This window comes from Solenopsis invicta, chromosome 8 (genome assembly GCF_016802725.1).
Source record: "Solenopsis invicta isolate M01_SB chromosome 8, UNIL_Sinv_3.0, whole genome shotgun sequence".
Lineage (NCBI taxonomy): Eukaryota > Metazoa > Arthropoda > Insecta > Hymenoptera > Formicidae > Solenopsis > Solenopsis invicta.
In genome coordinates this window covers 18928640-18942417 of record NC_052671.1, presented here as the reverse complement: position 1 = coordinate 18942417, position 13778 = coordinate 18928640, and the positions used below count along the sequence as shown (strand labels likewise).

Sequence of the window (13778 nt, the reverse complement as noted above, 5' to 3'; positions counted from 1 at the left end):
AGTTCTGACGCAGGGCAATGGTAAAATATCATTTTTTTTTTAAATTCATACGCACTCGGTGACCGAATATGCATAAGAATGCAGAGCATAATCCAATCGTTTGTGTATCGACGCCCTTTCGAATTTGTTAGTCGAGCTGCAGCCATAATTTCCTTTATGCACGTTTTTTGTATTTCTGGCATATCTAATACCTCACATTTTTGGATTACATCTTCCTCTTTAAGCTTATTTATTTTTGCCTGTTGAGAGAGAACTAATTTTTTCAAAGTCTCAAGTCATATTTTTGAACGTTTTAAGGCACACTGTTGGCGATGAAACTTTTTTTTCCATAGAGATGATAATGATAATGTTTGATGTTCGATCGTTGTTTTTTGTTGCAAATCTGTGAACGCTTTCGGATTCGTTGTTTTTTTCGTAAAATATATTTTTTCACGCTCTTGCAGGCTTTACATTGTCTTCCATCCGTAATGATTGGACATCTATTATGTCGCAACTCAAATGAATTATTGGTGTACCCAATATTTCCTTTCACTAAATTTACATCATCATTCATAGAAATACCGCAACAAATATTTAAGCTTGCAAATTTTTTAACTGTGTCATTAATATTTTCTAAGTTTTCAAATTTATTAGAAAATGAGAACACTGACAGATTTACACGTTTGCCACTTATCAAGTAAAGAGTTTTCATGTTGTGATCAATGGTCAAGCTTCTTCGTGTAGTAGGATATATGGATATATCATCATAATTTTGCAGATAAATCTCGAAAAGTACAATTTGTTTTTTGGATGATGTACAATACCAATTTGTCGGTATTTTTATCACAGATGGATTATTCAGTAGTTCCGTAAACAAATTATTATGTTCAATAACAGTTTCGCGCCTCTGGTACTTTTTAGTATCTTCTATCAAATTCTGTGATACTTCTATCAAAGGTTGTGATATTGGAACTATGTTAAGCTGTTCATCTGTAATATTTTCATTTTCCTGCAAGTTTTCTTTATTGCCTATATGTTGCGGCGATATTGCTATTGGTACTGCGTCCTTTACCAGTTGAGCTCGTTTATTCGGAATCTATACACAATAATTTTATATTAAAATGTTATGCATTAATTATTACATTTTTTTAAAGTCATTAATATTTTATATTATAAAATATATGTAATAGTTTACCTCGAGAAGCACATTGCTTTTTTCATCCTTGTGTTTGTAGCTTTTTATTATATCTTCTGTGCGGAAGTGTTTTTCACACACAAAATGTTTTGCCAACAATGGCTTTATTAATTGAAGCTTTTCCTCCCACTCTTTTCTTCGTTCATCATCTTTTGGTGCAGAAAACACTGATAATTTTATTTTGCAAGTAGCATAACCTGTATTACAACCAGGTACTATACATTTGTTAGGCATATTTTCTTTTTATACGAAGAGACCGTGTGCTAAACAGCCACAAATATACGGCACGATGCTGTCTGTCAAAACATGTCAACTGCGCTTGCGCGTCGGCCTATTATGGTCGCCATATTGGCGTCACTTCGCTCACACAGATTATATGAAAATAGTATAAGTGCCCTGACCTGTATACAAGACCGTGGTCTGGACATCTCTGGGTTCCACGTGATTGGATGTACGTGATTGTGCACCTAAAATGGCAGCACCAATACGGATCCCTGTTTAATCCTCTTTAGCCAATGCGATAACAGCATACAACACGTTCAAGTGCACACAATGATAAACATACACACACATAAAGCTCACGTACATACACTGACATATTCATCACCGACATTTTAGGGGCAGATGTCCAGACTCTCTACTTCTAGGGACTCTAGCAATGCCGAGTGATACGTACGTATAGGCCTGTGCTAAAAAATTTTTTTTAGATTACTTTTATATAATTTTTCAAAATGTCTGTATAATTTCATAGTTTTTTCAGACTTTTTCATAAAAATTGGAATAATTTTTATAAATACTTAGAATGTTTATATCCTTTTTCAAAAGTTTTAAATGTGTTAACTATGAAGTATCCTAAGATTTCTATTATTTTTGTTGTATAATTTTAGATAAAATATTATAAAATTTAAAATAGTTAAAAGTATTTTATAAAAATTATAGGATAAGAAATCTCAGAACATTTCAGAATTCACATGTATGAAAAGTTCAAAGAGAAAATTAAAAACCTCTCTATACGTCCTCGCGTTCGTGCGCTACGGAAGTGACTCCCTCCGATTTTGACGTGTCTTTAACATGTTGTACAGATTATAATAAGGGACACGTATTTTTTTACACGTGCCCTAAAACACTTTTAAGGGTGAAACACCTCTTTGAAGTAAATCGGGTTTTTTCTTTCGAAGCGTGTATTGTCGAAATTATAAGAAATAAAAAAAAATGTTCTCAATGAAAGTTGAATGCATGTTTTTCTCGCATAAGATGACAAAAACATTTCGAGGACAGTCAGAGTCTAACGGGCGGATTCCGATAGCACCAGGGACCGATAGCACACCACCACTCATAGCGGTCGATGACTAGAGTTTTTCCGTTGGTTGGGTTAGATAAGTCAAGATGATTGGTTGGTGGGCTATTGCAACGTGCGCTATCGGATCTCGTAGGTGTCTAATATGAAAGCGCAGACATGGAGAAAAACATTAACGTAACTCTTAAATTTATACATGTCAATACTGACGAGACGTAAACATTCTATTTCAAGATGAGGAATGACCCAAAGTGCACGCGATAAGAAAATTGACTTTAATAATTTTTCTACTTTTGCTCGACAAATTGAATTCAATATATACTGAATTGACTAAAGCATGTTTGTCGTATTAAATAAAAGTCAACGTAATAGCAATTAACACACGCACGCACGCACGCACGCGCGTATGAGCACGTATAAAAAAATACGTGTCCCTTATTTTTATCTGTACTACAACATATTAAAAGCTCGTTTTAATCTGAGGCGGACACTTCCCTGTGTTTCCTTGTCAGTAAAGACGCATTATTGGAATGCTGTGTTAGTGGCTATACTCAGAATAAAAGTTAATAGTATTAAGAAAACCTTCTTCAGTCGCAGCTAGATCTTAGTACCTATATTTATTTGTGTGATTTTATATACTTCTTCGAATTTAACCAGAATGTGCGCCAAATTTTTTCCGGTAATACAGCATGTCAAATAAGAATTATAATAGTAATGTCGCGATTTTTATTAAATTAATTAATTTAATATAATAATTGATGCTATTTTGCATCTATATACCCATTTCCCGTGAAAAAACTTATTGCGAAAAATAACACAACGCCTCAAATACGTTGTCACTCATATACGAATATTGCGAGAAATATCACTGTGCCCCAGTGGTCGAGGTGGTAAGACGTCGAAACCGGATATTCTGGCGCGGCGGTGCCAGGAACCCTGGGTCGAGTGTTATTTTTTGCAATAGGTTTTTTAGAGAGAAATGGGTATATAGCATCAATTATTATATTAAATTAATTAATTTAATATTACTAATTCGTAATATTACTAATTCTTATTCGACATGCTGTGTTACAACCGGAAAAAATTTGGCGCACATTCTGGTTAAATTCGAAGAAGTATATAAAATCACACAAATAAATATAAGCACTAAGATCTAGCTGCGACCAAAGAAGGCTTTCTTAATATCAGTGTTATTAGAATATCAGTCCAAAAACATATCTTTACTTTAAAAGTTAATGGCATTTCTCTCAGACCGAACGTACAGCAATATGCTGCGCGCGAAGATGATCGCCGCAAACCGGGGTACGCGCGCAGGAACAAACCAAAGAAACGCAAATATGTCGCCGACAACAAAATTTATATGATATGGGTATCTGCTGCAGAGGACTTAGAATATGGACAAGGAATTGACAACTCTGTATAAGTTAAAAAAATTTCATGTTTCATTAACAAAATCATGTTGAATATTCAAACGGGTTTTTCGCAAAACGACATTTTTCAAACTGGTACCAGAAATATTTTGACAACCACTAAACCAATTTGCTTGAAATTTATTCTGGCTATTCTATACATGATTATCTATCGCGTGTCATATGGGTCTTTTTTAGACGTTATAGTTTTTGAGCGGATTCCGATAGCACACGAGACCGATAGCACTCCACCATTTACAACGACCGATGCTTAGAGTTCTTCCGTTGGTTGGGTTAGATAAGTCAAGATGATTGATTGGTGGGCTATCGCACCGTGCGCTATTGGATTCCGTCCATAGTTTTTTGGAGGAGCGAGAAAACGGATTTACTGTTTTAAAAATCGCAACTTCAAGTTTAAACGCCCGCCATTTTGTCAAAAATTGCTATTTTTAAAATTGGCTAAAATACGCCAAAGATATTAAATATTTTAATATTCCATAAACATTTTTTGTTTCAGTTGATTTTTGGCGAAGATACACCTGATACCGTTTTGGGCGATTTTTTCAGGGCTGCTTCTTCACGACACCATATCTCTGTCATTTTGTGCAATTTCTTAATAAAAAAAATCATGAAATTTTTTCAAAATATATATTTTTAACTTAAAAAATCCCAATTTGGTAACTCCAACAGTTTCCAAAAAAATTTCAGAAAATTGCCATTTTTTGGCCTCCAGGGTGTATATGTCCCCTTAAAGAGTATTGGTTAAGTGGTACTTCCTTAACATTCTATATTTTTTATTGCATTTTTTTGTAGTAGATTTCAAGATCTTTTCAAAACACTATGACTACGTTTACACGACTTCTAACTTCGATTTTGTAACGTTAATGTTATAACTCCTACTTAAAGTGAGGTGCGTTTACACGTTCAGGCTTATCTTATCCCCACCAAGCTGAAGCAGTTTAAGAATTTTCGAGTGAAGTGAGTCAAGGATTTCCATTAATACCAACATAAAATAACAAAAAATTAGATGCTTGTTTGTGATAGAAATATAGTCTGAAGTTAACGAAGTAAATTTTTAGGTTACAATATAAATTTGAAAATCATTAAATATTTATTCGTCGAGTGAGATGTAATAATTTACAAATTATTTACAAACTTTTTATAACTTGCCGTTCTCTCATTAATTGAAGAAAATATCAAGTTTCCTCGGTTTCCCAACTTTCACGCTTTTTGGTTTCCATCGTTCTTATTTTTTTGCTTTAATTTTTTTTACCTTCTAAATTACGATTTGGAAACTCAATACCAACTCTATAAACAATAAAAAAGAAAGAAGTTCAATTTTTATGGGTTGGCATTATAATCGTCGTTATATTGTGACCGTTTACACGTCTTTTTTACATCGATGTTGTAACTCTAACCCTCTTCACCAACTGACTTTGAGTTACTACATCGATGTTATAACTTCAGCGTAAAATAGCGTTTACACGGCATCTAACATTGGTAGTTATAACATCGATGTTATAACTTCGGCGTAAATCGTGCCGTGTAAACGTAGTCTATAAAGAAGTAATTTTTCATCAAGTATTTTCCGAGTTATGAGGCTTGAAAGTTACAATGCATTGTAACTCGAAAAGTACTTAACAAAAATAAACTTATTTATAGTGTTTTGGAAAGCTCTTGATACTAGCTATTAGATTCTAGAATCAAAAATAGGGTGTTTCATTTCAAAAAGTTAATGTGATTTTAATGTGACCTTGGCGATGCCATCCAAAGTCAAACTGATCAGTAAATAGATCTTTTTAAACCCTACAACTTTTATCTGAAACACTTTTTCCTAAAATGATTAGTTTTTGAGATATTTCGCCGTCCTGAAACTTTTATAACACTCTGTATATATGTATACACACACACGCGCACGCGCGTGCGTGCACGTGTCAAGCTGAAAAGAAAAGGTTTTTTACTATTTCTCAAAATTCATAATTGTTGTCGAGATAAAAATTAATAAAATCGGCAAATGAGCACGTACTTTTCCTATCCACCGCACACGGGGACTGCCTGTCAGTCACTAAACCAGAAGCAACCGCGGTAGGCGGCGTGGTGAGAAAGAAAAAGCGCAATGGCTGTCTTACCCGTCTCACTGTATATGTATACAGGATGTCAAAAAATATTTACTTATGCTTTTATGGCTTGATAGAGCAAATCAAACTGAAAAGAAAATTCCCTTACCATTTTTCAAAATTTATAATAGTTACTGACATAAAAATTAGTAAAGTTGGCAAATAAGCGCATACTTTCCCTATAATACTCACCTTACGCGGGGACCGTCCGTCGGTCTCCAAGCCAGTGGCAGCCGCGGTAAGCGGCGCAGTCAGGGAGGAGAAGCAGCAATGACTGTCTTATCCGTCTCACCGCACCATTTGCCGCAGCTGCCTCTAGTCTGGAGACCGACAGGTGGTGGCCGCGTGCAGTGGATAGTAGAGACTCTCTAATCAGAGTCGCGACACAAAACAGTCAGTTTTGATTGGTCCGCCATTTCTTGTCAATTCCCGCTTTAATTCAAATATCTATATTTATACGAAAATTCTAGAAAACAATACCGAACAAAATATTTATTTATTTACCTACATTTATGTTATTTTTTAATTCAGGTATATAAAAAACAAAAAAAAATTATTATTTTTAAATGTTTTTAAAATTTATTTAAAAAACATGTAAATATAAAATATATTAAATCTATGACTCAAATGCTATGCATAGCCATAGATTTTGAGTTATAAATTTTACATTTTTTGGCAGTATATTTTTTATGACAAATTTTTAACCTAAATACGGCAAATCTTGTAACCATTTTTGCATATAATTTATGCAATAATCTAATGTGTGGTTCGCTTCAATTTCACAAAACTTTTTAATTAAAAATAATTTATGGTTAACTTTTTTCATGCTATTAAAATAATTACTATAATGACGAAACATTTGTTCAAGTTTTATAAAAAATTGGAACGTTTTAATATAAACGAAAAATAAGGTATTGTTTGAATAACATTTTAATTGAACAAATTTAGTGAATGTATATAACAATGCAATTTTTGATCCTACCGATTGCAAGCAATCATCACATGTTCTGCATGTTTTCTTTATTGATTGAATAATATATCCTGCAATATTATACAAACTATTTAATTCCAAATTTGATAAATACTTTGATACTAATTTTTTATTGAAAGGTGGTATTTTGTCATTATAGCTTACATTGTTTAAATTAACATTGACGTCTAATTCACATTTCTTTTTCTGCTTTGTTTTGGCCAAATATTCAATAAATCCTGAAAAAAATGTCCTATCACTGTTATCATAACTGATATTTTTTGTATATCCCATATATAATGCAACAGAAATGAATTTTAAATCATTTGAAAATTGTAGCAGTTCGGGTATTACATGTTTTTGCCTGATTTGAGAAAATAGATTTTCCATACAATCTTGGGTGAAACGAGAGGTTAAAACAAATTAAAAAATTTTTTTTTGTTATAAGAAATTCACTTAAATCAATAATTGACTTTGTGCTAATTATTATACCCCTTTGTACTGGTTTGAATTGGCCTTTACCTATTTCTAATGTAGTAAAAATAGTAATAATTTCATTTAAAAAACCAAAACTTGCATTGTATGCATTTTCATTTTTTGTACCCAGTGCTACACTGCAACATCTTGATGTGACAAGGGTAAACCACTTAAAAATAATTTTTACAAACCACGCAGTTGTAACGTATTCCGGTTGTTTATTTTCATCCGTTAACAATTGTAAAGAAGTGCTTACTTCATTAGAAAACCTATTTTTAGCCTTATTTACTTTCATTTTATTAAAATTGTTGCAACGTATATCATCTGCACTTAATCTAGTTAACAAAAGTTATGATTTATTTTGAATATTTATTAAATCATTGAAATGTTTTAATTGTACTTGATTTGAAGGTAAATTATATTTAATTATAATATTATTAGGAATTGTAATAATTAATAATTGTAATAATTATTAATTAAGGCCTGTTTGAGGTTTTTGTAAACGTGTGGTGGGTCAGCAATAATAAATAAATACCGACTTTTATCAAATGGATGTACAATATAATTTACAATTGTACTATATCTACCGTTACTTATACCCAATAATTTTCATAATCCTATATTTCCGAGGCCCATGTCTGATGTGATAAAATTCACGTGGTACCCTATTCTCTCAGCTTTGTTTATGATCTGAAATATTATTTTTTTTAATACATTACTGTTGAATTTATTACCTGTAAAATGATGCCCCACCACATGTTTCCACCGATCAGAAATATCAACAAGCATAAAAACTATTGCATGCGTAGCAATACCATTATCATTAGGAAACGTTATGTTACCTATTTCTGATCCAGTTGAAGGATTGTAAGATTTTTTTGATGTAATGGACATTTCATCAAATACTAATCCGCATTCTATGTCATTCTCATTTTTAAGATAAGCTTTCTTATTTTTTAAAAATTCAAACAGAACTTCCGAAATTCCAGGTTCAAACTGAAAATCTTGTAATTTTCGTTGTAATGTCCGTATACTTGGAAGTGGCAGTCCACGACGAAGAAGTGCCATATATCCATTTGCGTCACAAATAAATTTTAATTGCAAAGCATATTCAATTATTTCGTGTGACCAAACATGATTGTTTCGATTTTTTTTTAACAAGGCTTTAATTTGACATTCTGTAAATATAGACTTTAAAGCATTTTTATATTTATCATTTTTTTTATCGCTTTCTTTATTTTGATAGGCATGTAGAGAAAATCTCAAAGCTTTCATTTTTCTTCGCATTTGAACAATATTTATTTGCTGCTTTCGGATAAAATCCTTCAATTTCTTATATCGTTTCTCTTGTTTTTCTTTACATTCGGTTGAACATGAAGGTGAACTTATCGTTGATAATTCACATGCATTATCAATCACCTAAAAGTTATTATTTCGCATTGTAAATATATGTAAATACGTTATCTTCTTATATTAAATTATTCTAATTATTTTAACCTGGAGTTCCTGTTTTCGCACATCGCCATGTTCATCCAGTTGAATGTCGTCGACAGGCTGATATGTTTCAGCAGATCCAAGTATATTATTAATTGCCTAAAAGTTATGTTATAGTTGTACATACATAATAATGTTATTTTGTTATAAGCTTTATCATTTTAATAATAACCTGGAATTCCTGTTTTTGCACATTGCCAACATGTTCATCCAGTTGAATGTCGTCGACAGGCTGTTATGTTTCAGCAGATCCAGATATATTATTAATTACCTTAAATTTATGTTATAGTTGTACATACATAATAATGTTATCTTGTTATAAGCTTTATCATTTTAATACTAACCTGGAATTCTTGTTTTTGCACATCGCCAACATGTTCATCCAGTTGAATGTCGTTGACAGATTGATACAATTCAGCAGATTTGATATTAATGTTTATTTTGTTTTCAGTTAATACTTTTGTGACATTATTTTTAACAATTATTTGTTTTTCTTTTTTTAAAAATAACCAAATATTGTGGGAATTGCGTTTGGTTTTAATTTTCTCATATCAGTTCGTTTCTCCCACATCTCTGCAGCAAAATGTACCTGCATATAATAAAAGAGAAATAATTTATTAAATAATTATGATTTTTTTTTTTTTTAATATAGATACGATCTTCCAGAAGCTAGAGTAATTCAAATAATCTTAATTTGGACATTTTCCAGCACAAGATGTTGGATGATACAATGTAATACAGTTAATCGTTCATTTTTGTTATTTGTCAATGATAAATAAAGATGAAATAATTTACTATGTTACACTATTATGTTATCCTGTATCTCTTGCTAACAAGTGTTCTTTGCCATTGCTGATTTTATATTTGAAATATGCACCTAATTTATGAAATGATAACATAAGAGTGCAACAATAAATGATTATAATTTTAATTAAATTATATATTATTTTTTAAATATATTTTTTGTAATAAACTTAACTTGATATTATTTTACCTCGCAGAGTAATAAATTGTTTGTTGGCGTCCAATTTAATATTTCCATTTTTTTCACCCATAAAGCACCCAATTCACTGTTTCTGGAAACACTTTCATTAAATAGCCTTTGGCCTATGAGTTACTGCAAAATGGGGCTGAACACCCACCCATTTTTTAATATTCTTTTATTTTTAATGTTAACGCACGTTTTTAAGAAAATGATACTCGCTGCTTGACGTGAGAAGGTTAGAGCGCGTGAAGGTTAAAAGAGAGGCACCATATACGAGGTGTGTTCAAAAAGTATCGCGAATTTTGTGTTTTTTCAAAAATTATTTATTTATTCATGAATATCTATTTTGTCCCCTTCAAAGTAATCCCCATGAGATATTATACACTTGTGCCAACGGTTTTTCCAATCTTCGAAGCACTTCAAAAAATCATTTTTTTTTTATCTTGTTCAGCTCCTCCTTCGATGCCGTCTTTATCTCGTCAAGCGTAGCGTAACGTCGTCCTTTCATGGGTCTCTTCAGTTTAGGGAACAAGAAAAAGTCACAGGGGGCCAGATCTGGGGAATACGGTGGCTGCGGCATCATTAGTGTGTTGTTTTTGGCCAAAAAGTCGCGCACAAGCAACGATGTGTGAGCAGGGGCGTTATCGTGGTGCAAAAGCCAATTTTTGTTCTTCCACAAATCCGGGCATTTCTGGCGGATTGCTTCGCGCAAATTGCGCATAACTTGCAGGTAATATTCCTTATTGACCGTTCTACCCTGTGGCAAGAACTCATGATGCACCACGCCCCTGCAATCGAAGAAAACTGTCAGCAAAACTTTCACATTCGACCGAACTTGACGCGCTTTTTTCGGTCTTGGTTCGTGCGGCAGCTTCCATTGAGATGATTGAGCTTTGGTTTCCACGTCATAACCATAAACCCACGATTCGTCACCAGTTATGACCCTCTGGAGCAAATTTGGGTCGTCGCGGACAGAGTCCAACATCTCATTAGCAATGTTCATGCGATGCTGTTTTTGGTCGCAATTGAGCAATTTTGGTACGAATTTCGCGGCGACCCGTCTCATGCCCAAATCATTGATAAAAATCGAATGGCACGAGCCAATCGATATGTTTAGGTCCTCAGCAACTTCTCTAACGGTGATTCGACGATTGGCCAATACCATTTTCTCCACTTCATTAATTTTTTCGTCTGTTGTTGAAGTGCTCGGGCGTCCGGCACGCTCTTCGTCGTTCACATCTTCTCGGCCTTCTGAGAACATTTTGTACCACCGATAAACGTTGCTTCGGTCCAAGGTAGCTTCTCCGTATGCCACAGTCAACATTCGGAATGCATCCGCGCACTTAATTTCGTTTTTCACACAAAATTTGATACAGGTTCTTTGATCCATTTTTTTGAATAGGTAAAAATCGAAGACGATCCAAAACACGTGCAAGCAAAGCAGCTGTCAACAATTAAGTGAACATTCAAAATGGCCGAGCTTGTCGGCATAAGTGAGAGACATGAGTACCAACATAACGCCACAAAAAGATCAAAATTCGAATATACGTAACCCGCGAAAATTCAAAATTCGCGATACTTTTTGAACACACCTCGTATACCTTTCTCTCTTGTGTGATTTTACCATAACTAGACATCCTACAGAGAAAATAACTTCCATGACAGTCTCTTTCTAGAGTCTCTGCTGCTCGTGTCGCGACTCTGATTAGAGGGTCTCTAGTGGATAGGAAAAGTACGTGCTCAATCGTCGAATTTACTAATTTTTATCTCGGTAACTACTGCGAATTTTGAGTAGTAAAGGACTTTTCCTCAATTTGACTTGCTCTATCAACCCACGAGAACATATGCGAATATTTTCCTAACACTGTATGTAGTTATACAGGGTGTCTCACAACTAATGATTAATATTTCAACAGCATATTCTGAAGGTAAAGTGAAACAAAAAATCTTAATACAAAAATGTCGAGGCTACAGTAGTTTTTGAATTTTAACCGATCAAAGATAACCAGTAATATTGAGTAGAATTTATGCGCTCAAGCCAATAGTTGTATAGCACACTCATGAATTTATCATTTGTTACTGATTTTACATAATATTGATTTTTACTACACTGCTGATTCTTAAGAACGTTACTAATTATTACTGTTAGAATTATTAAATTTCATAGATTTGCAATTACAAAACAAAGATTTTTACTGTCACGTCCGCGACGTTGCGAGTATAAATTTTTTCGACACCGGTATAAAACAGACGGGCAAGCCGGCATTCGCTAACAAATCTAACTGTCAGGTCGCATCCTGTTCTTAACATTTTCCAGCGCCGGATAGTCGCGGCAGAATGATCTGCACGCACGACCAATAAGTCATAAAAATCATAGACTAATGTCTATTTAACATTTCCCAGCGCCGGATAGTCGCGGCAGAGCGATCTGCACGCATGGCCAGTAAGTCGTAAAATCATATTTAACATTTTCCAGTGACGGAAGGTTGCTAGAGAAAACTGCGCCTACGACAATCGAAAAGTAATAAAATCTCAATCCAACATTTTCCAGCGCCGGATAGTCGCGGCGGAGAAGTCCGCTCGCACGGCACTTGAATTTGAGTTTCCTCATTTAAGAAATCTGGTGGTTACATCAGCAGCAACCCCCACTAAGGGTACCGACTTGCCGCGCTTTTTCAAAGCTTTGTCTCAAAAATCGTATAAATAGAAATGCAGCCCGCGACTCCGGGCAGTGCAGTTCGAACTCGACAGTAGAGATCAGGGCTAGTGTAGCCAGGACGGTTCCGTGTCGCAATTGTAGCGACCGAGTTCCCCTGAGCTACTAGTTCGCGTTAATCCAAGCGAGTCACTCTAATTCCAATCTTAATTCTAATTCGAAAATCCACTCTAATTCAAACTCTAACTCAAATCCTAAATCAAGACACATTCTAATTCCAATTCTAATTCTAATTCTAAGCCTAACCCTAAATCCACCGTTATTTTAAATTTTACTGTAAGCTTAATTTTAATGTAATCGTAGTTTAAATTGCGCTTTTGTAACTCACTTCTTTTACCCTTTATATCCTAGTAATAAAAGGGTAGTTTATACACAAATGCTTTTCGCTTAATTTCCACGCTTAACCTCCCCCGCTTCCATGCATCCCCGCTTCCATGCATGCAACACCGCGACGTGAGTGTAGTGCATAAACAGAAGTATCACGATCGAGGCCCGAGGACAGCCGGACAGCCGGAAGGACGAGGACGATCATCACCTGACCAGAGCGGCCACCAAGGCAGAGGCAACAGTCTCAACAGCAACCGTCATTCTAAAAGCTAAGTCGCAACGTCCAATGAAGCATGTCATATAACGCGTATTTTTCAACTCAAGCCCCATATTTCAATTGGCTTAACTCCGCGTTGTGTAGCCTGACCACCTTCCATCAGCACCAAATTAATCACACCATCATTTGCGACAGGTGCCAAAATAACCTCCCCCTTCGCGATCGCGTATTTTACAACTCAGTCACGCGTCACTATTTAATTGTCGGCGGGGACGAAGAAGCCATACGCTGCTCGTCCTGCAATCGTTTAATCTCATTTCCGGAGACCGCGGTGGACTGCGTCGAGTGCTACGAAGCACTGAACGACCTCGCGCGTCATTTGTATGACTCAGAAAACAAGCCATACCTTAATACCGAGCCTACTATAATAGAGATCGAAGAGACGTGCACATGTTTATGCCCTGAAGAGTAATAAGTATACGGTATATTAGAGTATGTGCCCACCGCAGCGCATTGCCATTTTCTCGGTCCGTGCCCAACGCGAAGCGAATCGCTCGTTCGGTATATGGTTACGCAGTGCCCAGTGCGTAACCTC

At 34.7% G+C, this 13778-nt stretch overlaps 1 protein-coding gene across 1 annotated transcript; it reads right to left on the bottom strand.

The window, feature by feature from the left end:
• Window positions 1-6761: 6761 nt before the first annotated feature.
• On the bottom strand, window positions 6762-13296 carry LOC113005416. The gene is made up of 6 exons (XM_039453139.1): window positions 13180-13296; window positions 9449-9527; window positions 9283-9395; window positions 9111-9170; window positions 8942-9037; window positions 6762-8863 (listed from the first exon to the last, which is right to left on the bottom strand). The coding sequence occupies exons 1-6, from the start codon at window positions 13294-13296 to the stop codon at window positions 8054-8056; spliced, it is 1275 nt and encodes a 424-aa protein (XP_039309073.1). The 3' UTR covers window positions 6762-8053.
• Between the last annotated feature and the right edge of the window lie 482 nt (window positions 13297-13778).